Below are 27,502 nucleotides of genomic sequence, written 5' to 3'. Positions count from 1 at the left end.
CTATCTGTCCCGGGAGGAGTGGTTCCAGCCCAGAAGTTAGTTTATTAGCCATTTTGGACTAATTTCTATCTTTCATTTCCCTACTACAAAAAATGCATTTGCCCGGTTTTGCTCATCGGTGCCGGTTAGTTACGGTTCAATTATTCCCGGCTCCACTAAGTCTCCTCTTCAGTTTTTCCCTTGAAACTAGTCTAACTCTCAACCTAAGCACTCAAAAAGCATCTTACAGCCCAGCACTTGCTCAGACCTAATAGCAAGCACTAATATACCCTGACACTGATTACCCAGGGTATTGCAAGACAAGGCTCTTTATTCACCCCTCACCAACCAAGCAACTGAGCAGCTCACCCTACTATTCAGGCATGACCAAAGGGCAACTTCAGGTGCACTCTCCAGTCCAGCTGGTGAATCTGGGTATCCTGAAGCAATGTTACAACTGCCGCATGTACACAGACAGCCCTCTCCTCCTTCCACAAAACACTAACATATGCGAGAGATGCAATTATACAGCCAAACTGGAAGCTAAGCTGTCTCCACCCAAGACTGGAACAGGCAGTCAAGAGGAGAAGGTTAACACTTGCACCACACCTCCAACCGCACACAAACCTACTAAAACAGCACTGGCAAAAAATACACATAAATACACAAAATCATCAGAGACCTCCAAAGCAGACACCCAAACACCCTGCACTTCCCGTCGTAAACCAGGCAACACTTAAAACACAAAATCAGTGTGCCGCACAATCACAGCCCTTAAGGCGAAAAAACATACCTAACACACTAGCAATAGTTGACTCTATAGTCAGGCACATTGACATCCCACTCACTAGGCTGGACAAGCATAAGGTTACTGTTAGCTACCTGTCGAGAGCCGGAATCCGCCACATAACACAAGCACTCAGGTCACTCCAGAACAAGCACAAATATGACTCTGTCATTGTTCATGTTGGTGTGAATGACCTGAGACATACCTCCCTGAACTACATGAAAAGAGACATGGAAAAGCTCTCTTATCATGCAGCCCAGGCTGGTATGTCCCTGACCCTGAGTAGCATCCTGCCCTCACCAAGAATTATACCTCAGTATAAAGAAAAAAATTATCAGTTTCAACAATTGGCTAAGCTTCTGGTGTCATTCAAAGGGGATCCAGTGTCTGTCAGCCTGGGATGACATGCTTGACAAGCCGCATTGCTTCACCAGAGACAGCTTGCACCTGAAACCCCTAGGCTTTCGAATACTGGCCAAGGCTCTTGCTGCCCTCATAGTGCCTTTTTTAGGCAAGGCTCAAAAGTCAAACCCACCTCCGTAAATAGCACAATTAACAAAAAACTGAGGGTTATGCTACTCAGCTCCAGGAGTTTAAATCTCAAAATGCATGCGCTCGAAGCACTCCTCAGTGTGGAGAACGTCGACATCTGTGCAGTAACTGAAACCTGGTTCAAGGCTCCAGAGAGCACCCCAGCACTACCGGGCTACAACTTATACCACACGTTTCGGCCACAGAACACAGACCGAAACACAAAAGGAGGGGGTGTATCCATATTCATCAAGGACACCTACACCTCCAGGTTAGTGGCGCAGCATGATACCTCTGAGATCATCCATGTGCAACTAACATCAGGCAAATCTGCAGTGCAAATTGTGGCCTGCTACAGATCACCCTCCATGACCCAGGACCACCACTCCACCTATCTGGAGACACTGGAAAACATGAATGTCCTACCAAACACCCTGATATTGGACAATTTCAATTACCCTACCATTCACTGGGAAAACCACTCTAGTACAAATTCCCAGGCCCAGCACTTCCTGGAATTCATCAACTCGAACACCCTGGATCAGCTGGTAAACTCCCCTGCCAGAGCTGAAAACATATTGGACCTGGTCATCACCAACATGAGCGACAGGTGTTCCAAACCGGAGGTCAATCCGTCACTGGTTAGATCAGACCATAAACTAATCACTCTGGATGTCCACACCCCACCACCATCCCAACTAAGGAAACAACAGTAAAAAACTTTTCTAAAGCAAACTTCACCTTACTTAAGACAGAGGTGGTAGGTTTCACAGCCCCCACACTAAAGGATGTAACGCTGCCCAAGATGCAGAAACCTTTACAAATGCACTCTATGAGCACCTACAAGGATGCATGGATCATGCCATCCCTAGCAAAACCAAGACTCACTCCTCTAAGAGGAGGAGACCAGTTTGGTGGAGCCCTGCAGTAAACAGGCTGTACAATAGAAGGAGGAAACTAGTTCAGAAAAAAAGCAAATCCCAAGAAGGAAAGACATCCCTGATTAGTATCAGTAAGAAACTAAGGTCCCTCATGAAATCATCCAAGGCTAACTTAAAAAGAAAAATAGCCTAGGATTCAAAAGATAACCACAAAGCCTTCTTTAGCTATGTTAAGAATCTAAGTGGCAACTCGCAGATATGCACTGAACTAGTGCAAAATAGCACAAAATATACTGAACCTACTGATATTGCCATCATCCTGGCAGATAGATTCAGTGCAAATTTCACCCCCCTCTCACCTCCAAAAGGTCCCACAACAGTACCGGAAAAGTGTAGTGTTCCAATATTCACAGACGCACAGGTGAAAACAGCCCTTTCAAAAGCCAAAAACACAGCGTGAATGGGACCAGATGGTGTCCCAGGCTGCATCTTGCATGAACTACAGAACGAACTAACCCCCCACCTAAACACGTTGTTCAACCTTAGCCTCTCCACAGGCTACGTGCCCATAGAATGGTGCACAGCAATGGTTATTCCTCTCCACAAAGGAGGGGCCACAACTGACCCTTGTAACTATCGCCCCATAAGCCTGACTAGCCTAGTCTGCAAGGCTATGGAGCGCATCATCATGGAACTCATTAGCAAAGGCATTGGGAACCTCCAAACACTTGACCCGACCCAGTTCAGCTTTGTTAAGGGCAGCTCATGCCTACTAAATCTGGTTGTCTTCTTTGAGACAGTCACCAAGGCCATAGATGAGGGAAAGGTGGTTCACACAGCCTACCTTGACCTCGCCAAGGCTTTTGACACCATTTCCCACTCGGGTATTACAGAAAAACTCACCAGCTGAACATAAACCCCTATGTCACGAGATGGGTTACCAACTGGCTTACAGATAGTGCTCACACGGTAAGAATAGCGGGCTCCAGGTCCGACTCTAAACCAGTCACAAGTGGTGTCCCGCAAGGCTTGGTCCTGGGACCCCTACTGTTCGGCATATACTTCTCAGAAGTACAGGAAAACACAGGAGGACTATGGCTAACCAAGTTCGCAGATGACTGCAAACTGGGAGCCATAATTGACTCTCTGGTTGACACGGACATCCTCCAAAAGGGCCTTACTGAGACGGACACCTGGTGTTAAAGTCATGGCCTCAAGCTAAATGCCATAAAATGTATAGTTATCCCATTTGGGAAGAACAAAACACCCACGAATTACCACATAGGTGGCAGCTCCCTTAATACAGAAGAGGTAATAAGAGATCTGGGAACCCAGGTAGATAGTAATCTCTCCTTTGACAATCATATTGCCAAAGTAGTTAGGAAATCCTTCTATGTGGCCCATCTAATTACTAAAGGGTTCGCATCTAGAAATAAAGAGGTTATAGTGCCCCTCTACTCATCACTTATTAGACCCATCATAAAGTACAATGCCCCATTTGGGATGTACCTCACAGGACACTTCCAACAGCTGGAAAGACCACAAAAATACCTCACCAAGAGGATTACTGTCCTCAAACATATGTCCTATGCAGCCCGACTGAAAAAACTCCGGCTGTACTCAGTGGCATATCACTTGCTCAGAGGTGATCTCTGCCTGACTTACAAAGCCATGTCCAACTCAGAATTGATGGACATGCTCCACCTAAAGCAATCCAAGTCGCTGCGAGCCACGTGCTCTAGTGAGCTAAACCTCACCACAACAATAAATAGAATATGCTGGAGGGATAGATTCCTGCCACAGAGACTCCCCATGCTTTGGAACAAAATTACAAATTACATCAGGCAGAGCCCCTCTCTTAACACTCTTCAAGAGAAACCTTGACGAGGGGATGGGTAACAGAAAATACACCCCTGGGATCACTTCATTGGCTCTGCTTGACAGAGGATCAGTTAATTAATCAATGGGGCGGCGACAGCCGACACACTCTGGCTAGGCTTATAAATGCCGAGCAGATAGCCTAGTACCTACCTATAAACAAGATTATTGTGACAACTCTCCTCTGGCCCAGGCAACAGTGGTTCGCCCTTCTTTTGGAACTGGCCAGGGGCAATTACCACAAGCTTCCTCACAGAATGGAACTACTGACACAAGATCAGGGTGTTTGACCCCAACCTCAGTCAACTTCAGCTGACTGCCTGGATGATAGGGTCTTAATTCCCTTTAGGCACCTGTTTACTGAGGATGTACAGCCAGTACTAATAGAAGCAAGAAAGCCTGCTACTAGAAAATCATGTATTAGTACATGGAAACATTTTTCTAGTTGGTGCCAACAACATAACCAGTTCTTCTCTGGTTTTATAAAATTTGTGTGTGTTACTATCTTGTGACCTTTCTTATTCCTCCTTCCAGGTTCATTTATTGGCCATTTCAGTGTGTGTGCTCATGAATCCTCCTCTTGCAATGCATTCCCATGTCAAAATGTTCTTGAAAGGGGTTTTGCATATGAGGCCACCAAGAAATCGATGGTCCCTCGTTAGGATCATAATTTTGTGTTAGAGAAGCTAACAGTTGCTCCATTTGAACCAGCTAATCTGGTTGACATGAAGTTGTTAACACGGATAATTGTTTTATTGGTTGCTCTGACCTCTACAAGAATATATTATCTGAGCTGTAAGCTCTGTGTGTCAACCCTATCTTATCTTCCACAGAAATAGGGTTTCTTTGAGAGCAAATCCTTCTTTTATGCTTAAGTTTTATCCGAGGTAAAAAAAAAAAATAATAAATAAAGTGGTATCCTGGTTTACTTTAAGCCATACTATCCATTTTCCTGCTTTCTTTTGTGAACCTAAAATGAAGGAGAGCACAGAGAGCTTGGATAATATATTGACAGAACTAAATGTTTAGATCTTCAGAACAATTGCTCATTTCTTGTGAAGGTAAGAAAAAGGGACAACTTGCGTCAAAACAGACTGTTTCCAAATGGTATTTCTTATAGAAGTGGAAGAAATTTGAGGAATTTTTTAGTGAATAGTTATTTTTGTTTACCTTGCCCTTTACCTATGCCTGCTTTGCAAGATAGTCTTGGTGTACATATGCTTGTGGACATTGTTGTACCTGTCAGTGTATTGTTAGAACATTTGATTTTATGAATGGTATTTCTTTTCTGCCAGCTGATGTTTATAGCTGTGAGACTGAAGGCATTATTTATGCCCTAAAGTGTTCTTGTGATTTGATTTATATTGGGGAGAGCAAAAGAACATTTAAAGTTAGATTACAAGAGCATATTAGGAATAGTAAAAACAACAAGTTAAAAAAGTCCTATAGCTAATCATTTTGCACAATTTCATGATTCTAACCCTAATGTATTGATGGCAACAATTTTAGAAAAAGTTTCTAAGGGTTTTTGTTCAGAAGCTGCTTTTATAAGGAAACTATTATATAAAGAGACTTTCTATATTTTGAAATTCAGTACTTTGTGCTCTGTTGGGCTTAATGTGGATTGCAATTGGAAGGTGCTTATTTAGCTAATTGATTGTGTGTTTTTATTGGTTGCTCTTTAATCAAGTGTATTTAAATGGATTGCTTGTTAGTGTTTTTATACTCCTTGAAGGCTTGCTTTTAGCCGAGGCGCCAGAGAGAATAAAACTTTTTTGCCTTTTATATTGGGTTCCTGCCTTGTCATTTTGTGTGTTTCCAAATGGTTGTCTAAGGATATTACTTTTTGTTTTACTTGCCACAACAAAAGTGTTCCAGGCAGAGTCAGTGCCCACTTTACCATGGCCTTGGCTTCCTCTATGGATTTTGGAAATGGATGGGTTCTAGAAGTATTCTAGGAGCAGCAGCTTGGGCCTGTGTACATACTTATAGAAAAAACTTTAAGCTTGGTTCCCTCTCTGTCTAGAGCAGGCTTTGCTAGGATCATTCTCCAGGGGCTCCTGGATTCCCTTCTTCCCTTTCCCAAATGTAGTAAGCTAAGGTAATCTACCCATATAGTTTAGGCTACTGCAGCAGTGATGAATATGATGAACGTAGTACAGTTGTGTAAATAAACTTATCATAATTTAAGTTATGTACTCACCATAATTAAGCATTTGTGTTATCGATTTTCATTCTTCCTCATCACATGGGGTTCAGATCAAACTCGGCCGCATACTCCAAACTTTGGATCCAACTCTAGAGCTCCTCCCTCTTCACATAAATGCCTTAGTCCATCCTCATTCCCTCAGATTGAGTTTGTTGTCATAAAGCCCCTCTAGCTAGAGACAAGAATAGCTAACAGAAAAAGGAAGGGCTCAAACCCAAGACTGTGAGTTCCAAAACATAATCCAACAGGTTTCACCAGAAGGTTGAAGGAAGGGATGGATGGGAGGGAAGTTGAGGAAGACTGAAAATGGAAAACACAGATGCTTAGTTATTGTGAGTACTTAACTTTTAAATCTGATGTTGTCCTTTTCATTTTTCCTCGACACATGGGACAGAGTCCTCAGGTATGTTGATCTTGGATGGCTGTCATGGAAGAATATTCTGGAGTACTGCCGAACCAAAGGCAACTCTGTTTCTAGATATAATATCCAATTTGTAATGAGTAACAATGGTGTAGGCATTGGACAATGTGGCTGCTGCACAAAATGTTATCAATAGATGTTTTTGACCAAAAAGCAGATGAAGCAACCATGGATCTGGCTGAATGAGCTTTGGGTGGTTTGGGTAGGGAAATGTCTTGTTGAGAATTGATCCAAGAAATACAGTCTTTAATCCATTTGGCTAAAGTGACTTTAGAAACTGGGAAACCCAGTCTTTTTGGTGAAAAGGAAACAAATAGCTCTGATTTTCTGATTTGTTTTGTCCTACGAAGATAAAAGCGTAATTGTCTGTATACATCAATGAGATGAAGCATGTATTCTCCTTTAGTTGCGAAATTTGGGAAGAAGACTGGTAAATGAAAAGATTTGTTAATGTTATTTTCAGAGACTACTTTAGGTAAGAAGGAAGGGTTTGTCCATAAGGTAACCCTGACTTTATAGAAAATAATGTAAGGAGTCTTTGAAGAAAGAGCCTAGAGTTCAGATATTCTCATTGCAATAGTAATGACTAATAAGAAAACTGTTTTCCAAGAAAAGAATTTCAGATCTGTTTTAGCTGACTGTTCAAAAGGTTTCTGAGTTAGACCTTGAAGCACAGTGGTCAGATCCCAGGGAGGTAACGCATCCTTCATTGTGGTCTGAAAAGAAAAATGCCTTTTAGAAATGCTCTACATAACTTGGAAGAAGCCAAGGAATAATGTTGGTCTCTTGTGTGAAAATTAGAGATAGCTGATAGTTGTAGCTTAATAGTAGAACAGCTAGCTCCGTCTTTAAAAAGAATTGCCAAAAATTCAGGCAGTGCAAATATTGGAGCAGTAGAAGGACCAATTTCGTGTTTTCAAGGCCCAAAGGGAAAATCTTTTCCGCTTGCTGTTATAAACTTTCTTAGTGGAGTCTTTTTTGCAAAGATAAAATTATAGTATGTACAGGGGAAGAAAGCCTGGGCTGCCTGACCATTACTGGAAGTGGAGAAACCATGCTGTTAGTTTGAGGGCCTGGATATATTAGGATGTATGATGCCTGATGTGTGTAAGAGGAGATCCGGAGATGGTTCCAGTATTCCTGGAGAATAACAAAGAGGAGACCGTAGAAAGGGGAACCATGCCTGTCGAGGACCGAAGGGGGTAATTAAGATGACTCAGCTCTTCAGACACTTGCTTTCTTTAGAAATTTGGGAATCAGAGGAAGAGGCGGATAAGCATAAAGACCGGAAGGCCAAATGTGGACTAGAGCATCTCTTGGTGACTCCCCCTGAAGGGGGGATAACAGCACAGTACCTGCTGCACTTGTTGGGGGATGCCAAGATTGTTTCCAACAATGGAAAATCCTTTCCTCCACAGCTTGATTGAGAGACCACTCATGAGCCATCAGAATGAATCTGCTTAATTTGTCTGCTAATACATCGGTTTTCCTCAGGATGTGCATTGCAACTAGAAAGTTGTCTGAGGAGATCGCCCATTCCCACTCTCTTGTGGCTTCTCTGCAGAGGGGATAAGATTGAGTTGCTCCTTGTTTGTTGATGCACCAGACCACAGACATGTTGTTGGTCTGAATCTCAATAGTCCCTAGAGGAAGAGCATCTTGGAAGGCAAGCAGCGCTAATAGGACTGCTCTCATCTCTAGTACATTGATAATATGCAAATTGCTTTCTTGAGGCAACCATGTGCCTTGGACCATCCTTCCCAGGAAAAGAGAGGGGAAGTTCCTCAACAGGAACTACATAGAAACTTGTTGGAACTGTCTGTTCCTGTGGAGTAGGCCTGATCAACTCAGAGCTCGGAACTGATGAGAAAATGGGCACTGGATACAAATAATGAGAATGCGGTTCTCTAGAGACAGAGAAAAAGCCCTTTCCACAATTTCAAAGGTAGCTGGACCTGGAGAAGCCGTGACTATCTGAACCAGAGATGAAGCTCCCAGCTCAGGCAGATGACGACTACTATTGGATTGCCTGAAGGATGGAACCAGACCTGAACTGTCCAAGGCCAAGGCTCTGAGGAGCAGGGATGGATCCAACAACATCTGATTTGATCCCGGCCCCAGATCTGACACCGACACTTTGACTGTGGGTTCCATTCCAATCCAAAGGTATTGGAGTGGAACTAATCAGGGATACTGTCTGAGTTGAAGAAGAGATCTTCTTTGGATCAGACGCTGGACCCCTTGGGGATTTTGGATCCTGAGACTCCAAAACGGTTGGATGGATCAGAAGAGAGAGAATAGTGTGGGATGTCATAGGAAGGCTCATGGATCCAGTAGGGGACAGAGCCAGTATGACCCCCTGCTGGAGGGCCTGGAGGATGTAGTGGATTGTGACGAGGTTGCATAAATAGAGAACGTAGAGTAGAAGAAATTGGTTTAATTTCATACTCTGGTGTATGACTTCTTTAAGAGGTGTCAGGCTTTGGAACTGAAGACCTGGGATCTGAGGAAGGTGCTGTTGGACTAGCTAATATGATTATTGGATTCAAAGATTTCAGATCTGAAGATCTGGTCTTTAAATCCAACAATACTAAAGCCAAGATTTTTCTATTTTGATTAATGGCTCCAACAAAATCCTAGGGGACATTGGTGGGGAGCATTTTCTATGCTCTGATGGGGCAGACTTGGTAACTTTGGTGGGGGTTTGAGCTCCAGATGATCAAGTTGAAGTAGCAGGAAGAACTCCTTTTAATGTCAACTTGTTGCATTGGTCAGCCAGAGCCCTTGGATTAAAGGTTGAACAGATAGTGCAGTTAGCATCCAGGTGGCCAGCTCAGAGGCAATAGACGCACTCCTTGTGGGCATCTGAATTCAGAATTTTATGCCCACAAGAAGTACATTTCTTGACACCTGTTGGTTTATCTGACATAGTAATTAGTACCAGGCAGTACAATTACAAAAAATGCAGTAAAGTAGTACAGTAAAATAAGTACTAAAAGAAATACACTGTAAGAAAAAAAGAGTAAGAATTGTTTAATTGAAAGAAAAAGAATAATTGCTAATAATGGTAATTTAAATAGAATACCCTGAATCAAGGGTAAAAGCAGTACCAACAATGGTATGAAAGGAATACTCTGAAAATAATAGAAAATTCTAATGTCTGCGAAAAACTAACTCACAATAAATCGCTAAACTTTGATCAAGAGAGGAACCTGTGTCTGGGCATGATGGCAGCAAGCAAGATTTGATGGAATGGGGATGGACTAAGGCATTATGGGTAGAGGGAGGAGTTCAAGAGTTGAATCCGAAGGCTGGAGTATGCGTGCAAGTCAGATCTATCCTCCATGTGTTGTGGAAGAATGAAAAGGACATCAGATTAGTAGATGTTTGATTATTCACCATTGCAGTAGCTGCTCCCCCCTTCCTCCCCCTTTGTTTTTTGATGTGTTGTTTATATCGGGGTGTAGAAATATGCTTTTTGTTGCTCCTAGTGTTGTCCTTTTGGGACTGAGCCTCCCTGTCTTTGCTGGCATAAAAGCCCTGAAGGGCTTGGTGCCCAAACCTGTCTTTTTCAGTCAAGTGATGACAGTTTGGTATGTTGAAGGTGTTCTGAAGCTTTGGAAGCTGGCTGGCTGTTATATACTTGGCAGGATATAACCCATATAACTAAGGCATTAGTAGCAGTGATCATTCAAACATCTACTGTTATGGTAAGTTTATGTACTTAACTGTACTGTTTACCCCAGGACTGCCCCCTGTACTGCTAATGGACAGTGGCAGCTGCTAAATGTTTTATCCTTTGCATTGGTCCTCTCAAATTATCTATGGCATGATCACAGTTATTTTCACAAGAGGTAATATATAATTATCAGCCATGGGACGGGTAAGGCCACTCTAACACAGTTAATTCAAGCATCAAAGGGGAAATTTGTTAGGCTTAAAATGGCATGTAATGGCAGCTAGTATAGTACTTGCCTATGAACCTATAAAATGCAGTATTTAAAAAAAACCTAAAATGTCTGAGAGGCTAAAACGTAAAGCACCTAGCAGTACAGCTCTCTCAAAAGAAATATAAACTTGAAATATTTCCATTGCTCATTAATCATGCTACTTAAGGGTCAAATCTTAGTAAAAGACACACAGCTCAGAGCAAAGATTAAAAATACATCATATTGCTGAGGGACTGTTGAGGTTGGAGCTGTGTGTTTTTATTTGCCCTCTAGATTTGTTGCTAGGTATGTCTGTGCTGTGAAGTTGTGTATCTAGGAGTAGACGAGAATGTCTGGGAAGATCAGCCAAGGCTTTTCCAAACTGCTGAGTATGTATGTTTTGTTTACCAAGTTGTTCATTTGCTTGAGGCACAGTTTTAGAGTTTTGGCCTCTAAAGTGAGCGATTTCTGAATATGTTCGTGATTTATGATACGATTCATTTATTTATTTTTTCCTACATCCCAATGTTTTAAACTATTGGATTATGTTAAGTAATACAACATTGTTCAAGTATTTTTTTTATGATCACTTTTGAGTATGCCATGTAAAATATTTAATTGTTTTATGGTATAAATACACAACCTAAAAATGTATCCCTAATCTGCAAATCTATTTACAGATTAAATTAAGTTAACTCAGTTTGTTCCCCAAAGCTACAGTGAATCTCCCTTTTGAAGAAGCAAGATGAGTTGCACAGTATGTAAAATATTACTTTGGAATTTTAGGTAATGATCAATAATTTATTTTTTGTGTAATTCTATATAAGTGTCAGGTTTCTGCAAATTGTAACCCTTCCCTTTTCTTCATGGTGTTTCTAACCTTCTCTTTCCTTCATGCTGTTACTATTAAAATGTATTTGTATTTCATTTTTTCTTTCCTTATTTTTCCTCTCAATAGTTCCTAGAGGAAGAGCATCTTGGAAGGCATGCAGTGCTAATATGACTGCTCTCATCTCTAGTACATTGATAATATGCAAATTGCTTTCTTGAGGCAACCATGTGCCTTGGACCATCCTTCCCAGGAAAGGAGAGGGGAAGTTCCTCTACATGAACTACATAGATGCACTTTATACCAAAACATAAGTTGTGTATGGAGCTTTGAACAAATCAGTCATTTTTAATAAAGCCACTATAATGTGCCATAAGGAATGAAAAGCTGTTAAAACTAATGGAGGTAGTTCCTATCTCCTTGAAAACCAGCAAACATAACTTTATTGAGTTATATCGCCGTTCTCCATCCCTTCTTTCAGAACAGTTATGTTAGAGAAGCTGTTCTCCAAAACATTTGACTTGTAAATTCAAAGCCTGATAGTCCTATTAATAACTAAATTTCTTACAAAGTTTTTTTTTTTTTTTCCAGATTGTCTTCTAACTTCTGCACCTTCCAAGTTCTTGCTATTATTCTGTGCATCCTGGAAATCTTTATTCTCCAAAATTGTATGTAAACTCAAAACCTGATTGTATGTAAAAATTTAAATTGTTACTAGGACCGAATGTTCTTTTTCTTCCAGAATGTCTTCTAAATTTTCCATGTTCGTAATGGAGAATTGCACAAAGTGAGCAAACTTATCCTTGTTTACTTTCAGTAGCATGGTCCAGGGCATAACCTGTAACACTGATACCAAGGCTTCATTTGACAGTGCTGGCTTTTCCTTTCAATACTGCTAGTGTACTGGACTCCCTTTCTTTTAAAGCCATTTAGAACATATTTTTAAGTCAATAACCTTCTTTTTAAAGTTTTGCTAACTTGACAACAGGCAGTCTACCCCAAAACATTAGTTTCTCACATAGCTTTGAAAAATGCAATAATGCCTGACTGAGTCAAAATGTTGCTTCATTAGGAGGCTGATTCTTAATTCATCAGGAAGGACAGCTCTTTGGCATGACCGTTCTTTCTGTAATGATGTCACTGTAAGTACTTTTTGTAATCTGCATATATTGTTTTAATATTTATTAGTCCAATATCATCTCATAGGTGAGAGCCAATTGCATAAGCCATCATGCACTTACCAGTGGAGTTTCTCTTGAATGGCTGTAACCCTATCCTGATGGCTAAAATGAACATGTGTCACCATGGGGGCATCCTTTACTCTTCCTATAAACACACCATCTGGAAGTTACCATCACTGGCTTGTGATCAGCATGCCCACCTTCCCAGTTCCAGTCATGACTGTGAGCACCATCTCCCTTCCCTGCCCATTTCTGGTGTTTATTTGAATAACATTTTAATCATTGTAATTTTACCAGTAAAAGTGAAATTAAATATTTTTGGGTAGCATATTTCCATTCATTTCATTTTACTGCACAATAGTTGGTAAGAACCATTGTTAAAGGTTTGGCTGTAGGACTGCTTGCTTCAGTGAACTGACCATTCAGAGAGTTTTCAGCTTGGTTTTAGAACTACTGTTTTGAAGACCTTGAATGAATAAGTATAAAACATGTTTACTGCATACAGTATAGTAAAAGAGTGCACAAAAAACATTTCATAGAATCAGTAAAAGAGTGTACAAAAAACATTTCATAGAATCAGTTTTAAGGATTGTTCTTGCTATATGCAGCCTGTGGAGATAGTAAGAGGGAGAGAGGATAAACTTTGAAATATTTGCATATTCCTAATAACAGAGAAGAAAATATAAACCTGTATAACTGTGACCGCATTAAACCTATGAACGATCTGATATAAACTAATATATTAAAAGTTTGTGACATAAGTTCTTATGTTTTTGTTTTTCAGAGCAGTGACAGTGATGAAGACCTTTTTGGGGAGTATGACAGCTTTGCTGAAGAGACTTCCTTTCTAGCACAGCTAGATAACGCTGGCAGAAACGTAACTGATTTTGATAATTATGTCACCTCTTGTACTGTGAAAAAGAGAAATGTGATCATCAGCCATCCTGCAGATAAGGACATTATGAATAAGCATTCTACGTTTAACCATATTCTAGGTCAACATATGCCAGCAGTTACCCAAAATGTCATAGATGAAGATATTGCAGGGGCGGGAGAAGTGGATGAATTACCTTGCTCTCAGCTCTTACTGCCTGAAGAGAATAGTGTTCCACTACCAGTTGTTTTTTCTAGTAATATTGGCAACTGTGACAACAACTATCTCAAATCGTATACTGTCACTGAGCAAACTAGTGCTGACTCAAATGTAACTGATAAAACTGCTAATAAAAGGAAGAGTCTGCAAGATCACATCAAAAGTACACTAGCTGGAAATGCAAAGGTGCAGGTACCCCAAATTTCTAGGAGTAAACACCTTAAGGAGGCTGCAGTAGCAGAGGAGATAAACATTGCAATGAAAGCCATTGATTCAACAGTTGAAAATCTTGATCATGGCCCATTTTATGGTTTGCCAACTAAAGTAAAAGACTTGTTCACCCAGCAACGTGGAATCAAAGAATTATATGGTAAACTACTTTCATTTTATATTTTGGTAGCATGGAATAGTTAATTACTGAAAGCTTAAACAGTAGATAATAAATTATGCTTAAAAATATTAAAGTTTTGTTAATGTAGTGATAGCTTCTAAAACAGTTTTAATCATATTTTCTTAACATTTTTAAAAAGTATATCAAGCCTGATTTCTTGCTATATATTCAGAATCAATACTTGTAAAATTGCATAATTATCTTCATTCTATTTGAAAATGGTTATTGTGACTTTCATCATCAGTTTTGCTTTACATTACTGCCTTGTGTTCTGGTTAGAATAGTCAGAATTTTCATTTTCATTGTATTTTTAATGCAAGCAGAAATTTGCATATTTCTCATTAATTAAATCACCATAAAGCTCTAGAATTGATATTTACATTATTTTGTATAGTTGGATTAGGTACTATGAATATGAATTGGAAATGGAATGTTCACAGGCTATACAAAGGTATTGCACTGAAATGCAGCTGTTTAAATTTTACAGATTTCAAGTACAGAACTATTGGATCTTAACTAATAACAGTTTGAACTCTTGTCGGAGTTTTTTAAAAAAACTAACAGACTTTAATTAAGCAACTGGTACTTTTATGATGGAGTATATGTGTAGCTTTGCATTAATAGATCTTTATGCTTTTCCATGGATCTCTACCATTTTCTGCTCCATGTCCTTAAAAATGGTCTATATTCAGGGAAAACTGTATGATCTGATGTTATCCATGTCATTATTGCTCACAGTAGGGTATTGGATCCGACATCTAATCCAGCCGGCAACTTTCACATAGACAGCGCCAAGGTTCAAGCTTCTCCCTCTCCCATGATCCCCTGCTGCCCTCTAACCCTCAGATCTTGTTTGCCACGTACTGTACTGCTACAGATGTGATCAATTGGTTGTCACTGAGATAAGTGACTTTTTCAAAATTTTCTGCTAGATTTAGCTTAGTTTTAGGCTGTTTAAGGTTATTTCTTTTTTGGGTAGTGTTAGAGTAGTTACCTCCCATCCCTTAGACTTCCTAGTTCTTTTGGTTGTCAGTTAGGTGTTTAGTTTGTGTAGTTGCTAGTGTTTCCTCTTGATATTTTTCCTCCTTTCTTTTGCATGTCTGAAAAGCCCTCTGGATTTAAGAATTACTTCTTTTGTGGTTGGAAGATGCCTAATTCTGACTTGCACAAGGAGTGCTTGTACCACTTAGGAGCTCCTCTCCTGGAGGTTGAATGTGACGTTTGTGCCACATTCAACCCCAGGGCTTTGGCAGAGTGCTGAAATCAGCTCCTGCTTAAAGGGATGGTTCAGGGGGATCCTTATGTCTCATCTGCAAAGGCCGCCCCCTTCCGATACCAAATAGAAGGCTTCTTCTGTTCCCTCTGGGGATTTGAAGAAACCTAGGCTGTCAGATCCCACATCTCCGGGTCTGACCCCAGCCCAGGCTATCCCAGATCCAAAATCCTTGGATCCTAGACCCACTTCTACCACATCGAGGTCCTCCTCGGATCAGAGAGCAGCTCTCTGATCCAGTCAAGGCCACACCAGCCTCAGATCCCACCAGTTATTTGGATCTGACCGCTCCCTCCTCTCGGTCTTCGGATCTGACAGTCCTGTTGGGCTCTACCATAATTACAGAGGAATTGGCCTTGCCCAGATCCTCCAGGCATTTATTTCCTTCCGCTGTGAGGTCTCAGAGCCGAACTCCTGAGTGTAGCACAGGTCTGTGGATTCCAGGGTTGGATCCCTGGCCAAGTCTACCCATTCCTCCACATCCTCCATATCTTCTAGGAGTTTGTTGCTCTCAGATGTGGACAGGATAATGAGGAGCTTCCTGAAAGACCAGATAGAGTTGGGGCTTCTGGCATCCCCAGCCCACCCAGGTAGAGGGGCCTCCCCAATCCCTTCTCTCCATTCTCCTCTACCGACTCCTAGGGTGTTAGAATCTTAGGACCCAGTTTCCCACGGTCAGATCCCGATGGGGCTGAGTAGTCCCCCTTTCTCAACTCTGTCAGGGTCCTTGGTCTGCTGTGCTCCTCCACCCTCAGACCAGAGTGGGTCCCGGACTGGAGTAATCCATGGGGATATGGTCTGGTCCAGGCGTCTCGACTGATCCCTCTCCCTTGGGGTCTCGGCCCTAGACAGCTCTGGACCAATACCTCCGGGGGTTGCAGTGCTGTATTGGGGTCCATTCCTCCTTTCTGGGTGGCTTTGCCCTCCAGGGATGGGGATGGGACCGCTTCCAGTCCCTAGGACTTCAGGGTGGTAGAGAGGACCTTCTCCAGGACTGGAGCTACATCTCCTGTTCCTCTGGGTCCGTCCCTACCCTTCTCTATCTTGGGTGGTGAGGCCTCCCATCCTGTCCAGGGTCAGCCCTCCCGTACTAGCCTTCAGGGGGTTTCCTCCCCTCAAGGGTTCCCAGCTTCTTCTGAATCCTCCCTGGAGCCCCCTACAGAGGAAGTTCCTTGCAAGAGAAAGTGCAAGAGGAGGCACTTGGACCCCCCATGGAGTTCCTCACAGAAGACTTGGACTTCGATGAAGGAGACAGGCTCCCCCAGATCTCAACCTAATGATGTCTCCTTTGGGGACATCCTTAAAATCCTGAAGCAGAAAGGTGGATGGTCTCCCTAACCCCTGTCTTAGGAGGAGTCTGTATTCATTACAGGCCTATATATTGCCTGTGTGTATCCTCCTGCAGATGAGTTGGTGGACCTTATCGCCAGCAGGGCTTGTAAGGAGCCAGACACTGTGGAACCAGTACCTAAGCAGGCCGACAAGATGTTCATCATGTTTCACTGCTGCAGTCATTACACTTGGGTTATCCTGCCGTCAGGCGGTCCCGCAGTCGGCCAGAGTTCCAAAGTCTTGGTCTGGCGTCGGTTGCTGTCGCTTCTTCCCTGACGTCAGTGCGCCAGGGGTATATAAGATGCAGCCGACGCCATTTTCTTCAGTCTTTCTTGCCGCGCAGTGCCCGAAGCAAAAGCAGTTTGCAAGTGCCGGTCGGCCGACTCCTGAGATTTTCAATTCGAATTTCAGAACCGAAGTCTTCTATAATGCTAAGTACCCCGTTGGGGAAACTTTTTCTTGCCTCAAACCGATGTCAGTAAAAGTTAATAATTGTATTTCTTGTGGGAAGCAAATACCTCATAAGGATTTTCATTCTTACTGTATCCCATGCCTAGGCCCAGACCACAACATCACTAGTTGTCAGTTTTGTGCTAGGTTTAATAAGCGCACTATTAAACGTCGGTTTGATTTTGCCCGACATTATTTCAGCAGAAAATTCAATTATACCATGCTGTCGGAACAACCGATGACCGGAATACACAAAAAGCGCAAAGACAAGGACAGGCATCCGAGGCCCAAAACTGACAACGAATCCTCTTCTAGGCTAGTTGCCGGTTCTCTGGTTTTCAGCAAGGCGCCTTCGCAGCCCCTGACGACCGCTACTTTAGAACCACAGGCCGCCTCTGACTCCCACGTGGAGATGGCTGGATACTCAAGATTTAGGATCTACCGAAACTAACCCTTCACAGGGATCCAGAGCTGCTGCGCAGCCCTCGGCTTCAGAGGGTGTATTCAGACCTACCCTACTTACCATCAAATCTTCTACCAAGTCTAAAACCCCTTTAAAGACAAAGAAGCAAGTACAGCATTCACCAGGACAGGCCTCCATGACTAAGAAACAGATGCTCAAAATGGCCGAAGACTTAATTACTCTGATCAGGGGTTCCCATCCCCCTCCTGATAAAAGGCCTAGACAGGATGCAGACTATGACTCCTCTGACCAGGTTTCCATTTCTTCAGATTCCTCTTCAGATCATGGATACTCTTTACCCCCCTATGAGGATTCTGATGCTGAAGAATCAATTCCTTCAGCCTCTCCTCCAGAGGATTACTCTTTTGGGGAAACTTTACATACCATGAGGGAGCATTTCCATTGGGAGGGCCAGGATTACTCAGAATCCAAGAAAAGACTCAGAGATTTCCTCTTATTGCCTCGGCACAGACCCCTTGCTATTCCGCCAGTGTTAGACATTGTGGATGATGTGTACTCTGAATCCAGTTTAAATCCTGTTTCTTTGCCTCCTGCTCCAGTCAAACCAGACAGATACTACAAAGTCCCTGACTCTCACAAATTTCTTTATAAAAGCCCTTTTGCGGACCCTGAAACTATTTCCCAGGGTCCCAAAGGGGTAAAGGCTTCTACAGCTAAAAATCCAGTTCCCTCTGACAGGGATTCTAGAGCATTAGACAGATGGGGGAAGAAAGTATACACATCTGCAACTTTAGCAATGAAGGCCTTAAATTGCCAATTTCACATGCTTAAATATCAGCATTGTTTAATGTCTCAATTAAAACAAAAAATGCTTCCAAATTCAGAACATCCTGACTATAAGGAAATGCAGGATTTATTGCATGCAGCAGAATAAGTGGGAAAACATACTTTGCAATGTGGTTTTGATTCATTAGAGGCCTCTTGTAGAGCAGCAGTTACAGGGTCTGTGATTCGAAGGCATACTTGGTTAAAAGAACAAGGTTTACCTGATCATGTTAAAGCAAAATTATTGGATGCACCTTTGTAGCAGGATGTTTTATTTGGAGTTAAAGCAGAAGAGGTATTAAAGAAAATGGAGGATAAGGCAAAATCTATGCAAACAGTGAAGGATTTCTTACAGGTTCAGCCTCCTCGATTTAGCAGAAATTGGCCTACAAAAAATTGGTCCTTTCCAGTTTCAGACAGACCACAAAAGGGCAGATACAGACAGATACAGACGTCCAAGAGGCAGAGGTCAGCCCCAAGGTTCTTACAAACCTCGACAATGGGGTGCATCAACCCAAAAAAGGAGGGGAAGACAGGCCACAACCTTATAGGAAACAGTCCCAATGACTTCCCCCTTCAGCTGCCAAACATTTCCCTTGTGGCAGCCCCCTTGGGGGGAAAACTAGCACTTTTTTCTCACAATTGGCATATGATCACCCAAGACAAAATGGGTTCTGAATATTGCATCTCAAGGTTACAGGTTCCACTTTCACACTTTACCAAGGCTAAAAGGAATGCCAAACCTGCCACAAAATCAATGGGCAGAGGCTTAAAACCAAATTACAGCCCTCATGGAAATGAGAGCTATTCAAAAGGTACCACCACAGGAGCAAGGACAAGGATTTTGCTCAAGACTCTTTCTGGTCCCCAGAAAGGTCAAAGCCTGGAGGCCCATTCTGGATCTTTCTTCTCTAAATACTTACCTGGATGTTCCAAAATTCAAAATGTTGACACTACAGCAGCTTCTTCCCATGCTGAGCAAGAAAGCTTGGCTCGTAACGCTGAACCTCAAGGAGGCATACCTGCATGTCCCTATCAGAAAAAATTGCAGAAGATACCTCAGATTCTTAGCAGGTTCAATGCATTACCAATTCTCTGCACTGTCCTTTGGCTTATTTACTGCGCCCAGGGTCTTCACAAAATGCCTGGCACCAGTAATTGCATTTTGCAGACAAAAGGGGATTCAAATATACCCATACTTGGATGACTGCCTTATTCAAGCAGAAAGCAAGGACATTCTTCTAAAGCATCTGGCATTTGTAAAAAGCTTGCTAATTTGCCTAGGGTACACAGTAAACGAAAATAAGTCAAAACTAGTGCCCTCACAAGAGATAATATTCCTGGGTGCCAGCTTAAATACAATGGCCCAGATGGCTTATCTCACACCAGACAAGCAAGGACAACTGACTCAATACTTTCAACTGATGGCAACAAAAACCCAACTCCCTGCAAGAAAAATTCTGCAGGCCTTGGGGTTCATGGCATCTTGCATACTACTAATTCCATATGCCAGACTGCATATGAGAAAATTACAATGGTACCTAAAGAATGTTTGGTCTCAACACTGTCGCAGTCTGGAAACAGTAGTACCACTTATTCCCTGCCTACAACAGGAGTTTCGATGGTGGGCACAGGCATGTCACCTCAACAAGGGACAACCTTTCACTCAGCCCTCAGCCAGTCAGACACTGACAACAGATGCTTCGGATTACGCCTGGGGAGCACACACGGCAGGAAAATGTATTCAGGGCATGTGGACCGCAGAACAAAGGCATCTTCACATCAATCAAAAAGAGATGCTAGCTGTACAAAATGCCCTAACAGCTTTCAAGGACCTTTTACATCCAGGACAACTACTACTAAAGACAGACAACACCACAGTTATGTGGTACATAAACAAGCAAGGGGGCACTCATTCATACCTCCTCTGCAGGCAAGCCATGACCTTGTGGAATACAGCTCTAACCTTTCAAGTTCATCTGCAAGCACAATTCCTGCCAGGAGAGAAAAATACTCTGGCAGACGACTTAAGCAGAAACATCATGGATCCACACGAGTGGAAATTAAATCCACAAAAATTCAGCATGAACACAAAAATGGTGGAGCCCAGACATAGATCTCTTTGTCTCCCCACTGAATTGCCAGCTACAGAAATTCTGCACAAGGACTTACCACATACAAGCATGGAAAGTGAATGCTCTCTCATTCAGCTGGAAAGACCTACAAGTATATGCTTTCCCACCTCTGCCTCTCCTTTCAAATGTACTAAAAGCCAGACAAGAAAAGCCAAAAATGATCCTGATTGCCCCAGACTAGCCACTCCAGCACTGGTCCCCAATCTTAAAGAACTTAGCTCAGGGCCCACCATGGATTTTTACCTCAAGTTCCACACCTTCTGACTCAGCAAAACAATCAGATATTTCACAGCCAGCTCAAAACATTAAACCTGGCTGCATGGCAGATTACTTAATAAAGCAGACTACACCTCTCACTAAAGCTTTGATGGATGTTATTTTGGAGGCCAGGAGGCCTAGCACCAGGAAATCCTACTCAGAAAAGTGGAAGAGATTATGTGCCTGGAACCAGGCTCTAGGCCTTGACCCTCTTATCCCCAACATTCCTCAGATACTACAATATTTGACTGAGATGCTGGACAAAGGCCTATCTTTTTCATCCATTAAAATCCACGCCTCTGCCATCTCTGCTCATTACAACACAGATCCACCAATTTTCTCGCATCCTTTGCTTAAACAGTACCTCAGAGGGGCTAAAAACATAAGACCGTCCCGTAGAGCTCCAACTCCAACTTGGGACCTCAACTTTGTCTTGGAGAAATTAACTTTACCTCCTTTTGAACCAGCAAATTCAGCAGAATTAAAATATGTGTAATGGAAAAGTGCTCTGCTCTTGGCAATAACTTCAGCACAAAGAGTTTCAGAGTTACAGGCACTAATGGCAGTGGAACCTTTCATCATTTTTCATCAAGACAGGGTGTCTTTAAGAACAAATCCTACTTTTATGCCAAAGGTGGTATCAAGTGTGGCCCTAAACCAAGCTATTCATTTGCCAACATTTTATCCAAATCCCCAGAATAAAGGGGAGAGACATCTGCATACATTGGACATACATAGACAGCTACGCTACTATTTGGACAAAACAAAGGCCTTCAGAAAGACTGAGGAATTGTTTGTAGCATATAGGTATCGAGCAGTGACACTCTATCTGCGAGGGCATTTACAAGCTATCCCATCCCCTGCACTGCCCATTCCCCTTGAGGGTCAAGATTTCTACCATGCTGCCAAAGCATGTGCTCTTGCCCACACATATACCTATTTTAATCCCTATCTTATCTCCCATCCATTGGTTCCATTCTCCAGCACGAGGTTTAAGACAAGTCTCAGCGGTCATATACCGGGTTTGTTCCACTCTTGAGGAGTCAGCATTTTGTCTTTGGGTTCCTTCATCATCCACTTGTTTATAATAGTAATAGCTGTTAGCTCCGAGTTTGTCAGGCTGTGCTGTATAGCGGATCTAGATTTTGCATATTTTCAGCATTCATCAAATGTGGGTTTTGTCAAGGCCTTGTATGTTACCTTGGTGAGGCCTCCTTGTGGGGCAAGAGAGTTCTGTTCTTGTCGGCTGGCATTCATCAGTCGGCTGATTGTACTCATCCTTTGGTGAGTGTTTTCCTTGCCTCCAGCTGCTGCATGTGTCAACTGAGTCAGATGAGTGGGGCATTGTACTCAATCATTGGTCTGATGAGTGATGAGATTGTATAGAATGACCTCCCATATGGTAGTGACAGATCTCTAAATCCCTTCATGATAAGGTGGGCAATGATCAAGGTCTCCCTATTTTGCCCTACATGGGTGTACTGGGTGAACATGTTTGTCTCCCGACAGACTTGAAGGGCCCTGAGTCCCAGATTCTTAGGCCATGGCTCTGGCACCTGATTTAGGCGCACCTATTTGGTAGCTAGCTTCATATATGTGATTTTTTGAATTACTATGGCTTTTGGCTGTGGCACATCTGGCCGTGCTGTTTGACCCTTCAGACCCTTCTTTGATTGACCTTTCTGAAGGATGTGTTTGCTTCTATTCCAATGGTGCGGACTGGCACCAGTTTGCAACGCTGTTCGATGACTTGCTGTGACTTGCTTTGTTGTAAACCAACCTTGAGTGCAAACCAATGCCAGGGGATGTGACCCTGTGGTGGTTTTGCTGTGACGGGCTTTGCAATCTGACATGGCGCAGGTAGATAATCCCCTGGCTTTGCTGATGAGTTGCCTCATGATAGAGCCACACTACCAGTATGTATGGCATTCTTATTTGCCTTTTTTGTCATCAATGGCACCAGTGGGTGCTCTTCCAAAGGCATGAGAGGTGAGCTGTATTGCCAAACTGGGATGGATCCAATAGCTTTATGGAGCCTTTCCAAAAAGAAACTGGTCCATGGCTTTAAGTCTGAGGTCAATTATGCTTTTGGGATCCAAAAAAAGTCTCCGGGTTCCCTATGTCTGGTTTGCATAGGTCCAGCTTGATGAAGTGATAAAATTTGCAGGGTGAGGGGGCTCAGGTGCTGTGATCCACTCGTGGCCACACTGATAGTGCTGGACCCGCTAGCAAGTTGCTCGGGCCAGGAGGAGTACATCTTGGAACACAGCCAGGTCCTGCAACAGCTCCTGGCAGCTGGCAGGTTTCCACACAGATTGGGTCACTCACCTCAAGGATGGATGCTGTTTCAGGGCTCCATGGAGAGATAGATATCTCCTTGGGGAGGGGAGGGAGAGGACTTGGGCGTTGGGGGTATTTGAGGTTCTCTGTTGGGGTGGCAGTTCAATCTAGATGTCTGGTTTCTGAGGAGGGGGAAATGTTTCTGCCAGTATTCTGACAATATCTGGTTGAACTCTAAAGGTCACATAATTTTCCAGCCAATTTTTGAGTTCTGGGATAGCTAAAGAGTCTTTTATGATTTGTTTAATTTTTTGCTTATTCTGATTTTAAGGTTGTCTTGGATTTTTTAGCTAAATTTCTTTTTTTTTTTTTTTTGGAGTATTTTTCTTTTTTTTTTATAGTGATTTGCTTTTTATTTAAGAGTTTGCTGCTTTTTGTTTTTTGGTTTTCCTTTTGGTTGTCTAGCCAGAGTTTGGCTTTATCTGGGTACAGCACTCCTTTGTTTGCTTTTTGGTACAAAGAGTCCTTGTTTTGGCTGGGATTGCCTTATGCAATTTAAGTCCACCAGTGCTGCTTGAAAGGTTTTGGTTCTGATTCGTGGCTTGTGAGTACTGCTCGGATTTACTTTTTCTTGGTCTTTTTACACACCTTTTTAGAAGTGTGGAGGGCTTTCTTAGACCAGTTTAGGGTGGTCTTTTTTTATTCAGGGGCTTGGTGGTGAGATGTTTGTGTTTGTGATTGGTTTGTGATCTGACCAGTGGGATGTCTTTCTCCTGTTGTTGGATGGCATCCCAGATGTTCCATTCCATTTGTGTTTATGTTTCTGCTCCCCATGCTTGATGAGTGTTGTTCCTCCCTTGAGTAGATGGCCCATGAGTTTGGGGATTAGGTGAGGTTGTTTGGGCATGTTGTGTGTTAGTTTAGGAATAGGTATATAGGTGTTGTCACCTGTTATGATGGTGTTTGATACAGTGGAAAATTGGCAGGGTTTTCTGTGCCATGTGAGGGTTGCTGAGTGATCGAGGAGTGGCCTGTAACATCGCCTCCATGAGTACAATCCCGCCTATGTCCTTGCAGTAATGAGGTCGCCATTGCTTCGTGATATGTGTGGTGTATTTTGGAATATGGATTGTCTTGATGTTCTTATTCTTGTACGATATGAGGTATTCTTGGGATTTTGGGGCTGCTTTTATGATATGGTGGCTTGGTTTAGTGGTGGGGTGCTCTCAGGAGCCTTCTCTCAGGTTTTCATCGGGCATTCTTCTCTGATGTCTCTGCATTGAAGGAGACATAGTGCGTTGATTTGAGATTTAGATTTTTTTTTTTTTTTTTGTGTTTTATTCTGGCATTTTTCCTTAGTTTTTTGTTTTTTGTGCTTGGGTTGTAGGGGTCCTGAATTTGAGCCTTGCACAATGAGGTGGCAGGCAGGGTAGCAGGTGCAAGCTTTCCCAGCATTCAGCATCAGGGGTGAAGCGTTTGTGAGCAGCATTGTGACTCAGGCAGACTTTCCCAGGCGCAGTCATTGGCAGACAGTTGAAGCTGATCAGAGTTTAAGCCAATTGTGGCATCATTCTGTTAAAGCTGTGTTGTAACTGTTCATCTTGTGGTGCTATAGGTGTGGGGGGTAGGTCACTGCTCAGGGTCATCTTACCTTTCATGTAGTACATAATCTGAGCTCCTCTCGGTCTCTCGTCTCAGGTGTAGTCCAAGGAAGGCATTTGTACCTGCTAGACACTGGTGTGCTTATGACTGGTGGGAGACTTGCTTGCTTCTGCGGGTTCTGGTGACTCTAGGCGCCCTTCAGTTCCGACAGGAGCTTCTCCTGAGTGTGTCTGATTATGGAGTCACCAATGATCTGTGTAGTCATAATGACTAGTTTGGCTGGCAGGGCTGTTGTTGTTTGGCTGTCTGTGCTGTGATTGTTGGTGTGTGTGTGATTGTGTGTTGAGGTTGTGTGGTTGTTGGTGTGTCTGCTTTGGTGGCTGCTTTTTGTTTGGCTGCTTTTTTGGTAGATTTTGAGTTTTTTGTCCGAGTATGTCTTTGTGTGTTTATGTGTATGATTTGAGGTTGTGATGGTACTATGGGTCTACTGTGTCTGTGGGTGTGGTTTCCCTTTCTCCCTTCTCTTTCTTTCCAGTCCTATGTTGCAGAGCTCAGCCTCCAGTTTGGCTGTATAGTTAATCATCTCATCTCGCATTTATTTGAGGAGGAGAGGAGAGGGTTGTTCAGTGAGCAATTGTAAGTACAATTCCCTCAATATTCCCAGGTTCACCAGCTGGAGAGGGGAGGACACTACAGCAACTGATCCCCCCTAGAGCTAGAGGACTAGAAAAAAAACTTTAAAAAAAGAGATTCCGGGGGTGTGACCGAAAGAATGGGGGTTTGCCTTTTTGGGGTGCTATCTATAAGAGTGCCGTATCAAGGTAATAAGTACTGTAGGAGCAAGTGCTAGGTTTAACAGATAGAGATATGCTGCAGGATCACAGGGGAAAGCTATTTCAAAACGGACCATTTCTAAATGGATAGGACACTGTATATGTTTCTGCTACACACAACATGGAAAAACTGTACCTAGCAACGTCAAGTCTCATTCCACCAGAGCTACAGCCACTTCAACTGCCTACCTCAGAGGAGTACCTACCAAGGATATTTTGGAAGCAGCAACTTGGAGTTCAGGGCATACCTTTACTAAGCATTACCACCTGCCTCTTTACTCAAAATCCAGAGCTGGCTTCGCCACTGCAGTGCTGCAGGGCCTTATAGCCACACCGAATGTTTTTTAGCACCAGCCATCCAACCTCAGCTTTGGGATTCTACCAAGTGTAATGACTGCAGCAGTGAAACACGATGAACATAGTACAGTTTCGTACCTACCATAAATGTAGATGTTAGTGTCTTCACTGCTGCAGTCCAGGTTACCCACCCTCCATCCCCACTATCTTTTCTGGGACTTATCTGTACCTTACTACCTATACAACCTATTTGGTGTATTTGCTTGTAATTGAAGGAATTGGTTTTCATTTTTTATGTATTTGTTATTAGCAATGTATATTGCTTACCTATTTGGGGGCACCTGACATCTGGGGCAAGAAAAACTGAAGAAAATGGCGTCGGCTGCATCTTATATACCTCTGGTGCACTGACATCAGGGAAGAAGCGACAGCAACAGATGCCGGACCAAGACTTTGGAACTCTGGCCGACTGCGGGACCGCCTGATGGCAGGATAACCCAAGTGTAATGACTGCAGCAGTGAAGACACTCTAACATCTACATTTATGGTAGGTACAAAACTGTACTTTCTTTAGCCCACATGGACTATCCCATCTGGAGCAGAGGGGTCCCGGTTGATGCCATTGTGATTGCTGTTGCCACCAAAAAGGAGCTGGCAGAACAGAGCTTCACGGTCCATCCCCCGAACAGTGAGTCTTGGGCAATTGACTTGCATGGAAAGTGTGTGTTTGCCTCAGCTACTTTTGGACTGAGGGCAATTAATTACCTGGCACACTTCACCCACCTTCAAAGGGACTTGGTTAAAGAACTCACCACTTCCCTTTTTGATTCCTCAATGAGGATAATTTCCAATTCAGCAGAAGCAACCTCTCAAACTGCAGGCACCAGCATAATAATAAGGTGCCATGCTTGGTTACGTCTATGTGGTTTTGCAGAACCCTTCAAAAGGGTCCTTTACCATCACTCCCTTTGACGGGTTCACCCTGTTTGGACCTTCAGTGAAAGACACTCATAGTGAGCAGGAAGGGAAGACTTTGGCTGTTGTCGGGATCAAGTTCTCCACTCCTCCGAGGTCATTTTCCAAGACCCACTGAGGAGCTAAGAAGCTGTGGTTCCAGAGGTCGCAGTCTTCCTTACAGGATGCTCCTGATGATTCCTTTTCCAGAGGCAGGGGGGGAGAGGTTTCAACTGCAGATACTGCCCTCGAGGCAGGGGGAGGCCGCAGAATCAGGGCTCCAGGGAACCCTTCTCTGAGCAGCCCTTTCAGCACTCCTGAAGTGCTGCCCGGTTGCCCTGCCCTGGAGGCAGTTGGGGGTCATCTCTCTTCACTCACTAGCCTAGACAAACATTACTTCTGATCAGTGGGTGTTACCATTATTTCCAGGGGTAATTTCATTCCTTTTTTTCAACCGCTCCTGTACGGAGGCATCTTCTAGATGTACCATGGCACCAGAGGGAGTTGGCCTTCAAGGAAGTCATACAACTTCTTCAAAAAAGAGGCATCCAAGAGGTCTCAACAGGATACAGAGGATCCGGAACTTACTCTCAATTCTTTTTAGTGCCAAAAAAGCCGGGGATCTACATCCTATTTTGGACCTAAGCAAGCTAAATCTATCGGTAAAGAAGTCCAAGTTCTGGATGGTTACTGTTCAGGCCATGCTGCCTCTCATACGTAAGGATGACTG

At 43.0% G+C, this 27,502-nt stretch overlaps 1 protein-coding gene across 1 annotated transcript in view; it reads left to right on the top strand.

The window, feature by feature from the left end:
* The window catches only part of HELQ (helicase, POLQ like), a 1,104,576-nt gene that overhangs the window by 60,620 nt on the left and 1,016,454 nt on the right, over positions 1 to 27,502 (top strand). Inside the window, exon 2 of the mRNA XM_044059295.1 lies at positions 13,410 to 14,088. Coding sequence (XP_043915230.1) covers positions 13,410 to 14,088 — 679 coding nt within the window. The remainder of the gene's footprint in view (positions 1 to 13,409; positions 14,089 to 27,502) is intronic.

The sequence above is a fragment of the Protopterus annectens genome, chromosome 17.part0 (genome assembly GCF_019279795.1).
Source record: "Protopterus annectens isolate FY-2018-M chromosome 17.part0, PAN1.0, whole genome shotgun sequence".
Taxonomy (NCBI): domain Eukaryota; kingdom Metazoa; phylum Chordata; order Ceratodontiformes; family Protopteridae; genus Protopterus; species Protopterus annectens.
Note: the sequence above shows the minus strand (reverse complement) of the source record. Positions and strands in the feature narration are given on the sequence as shown.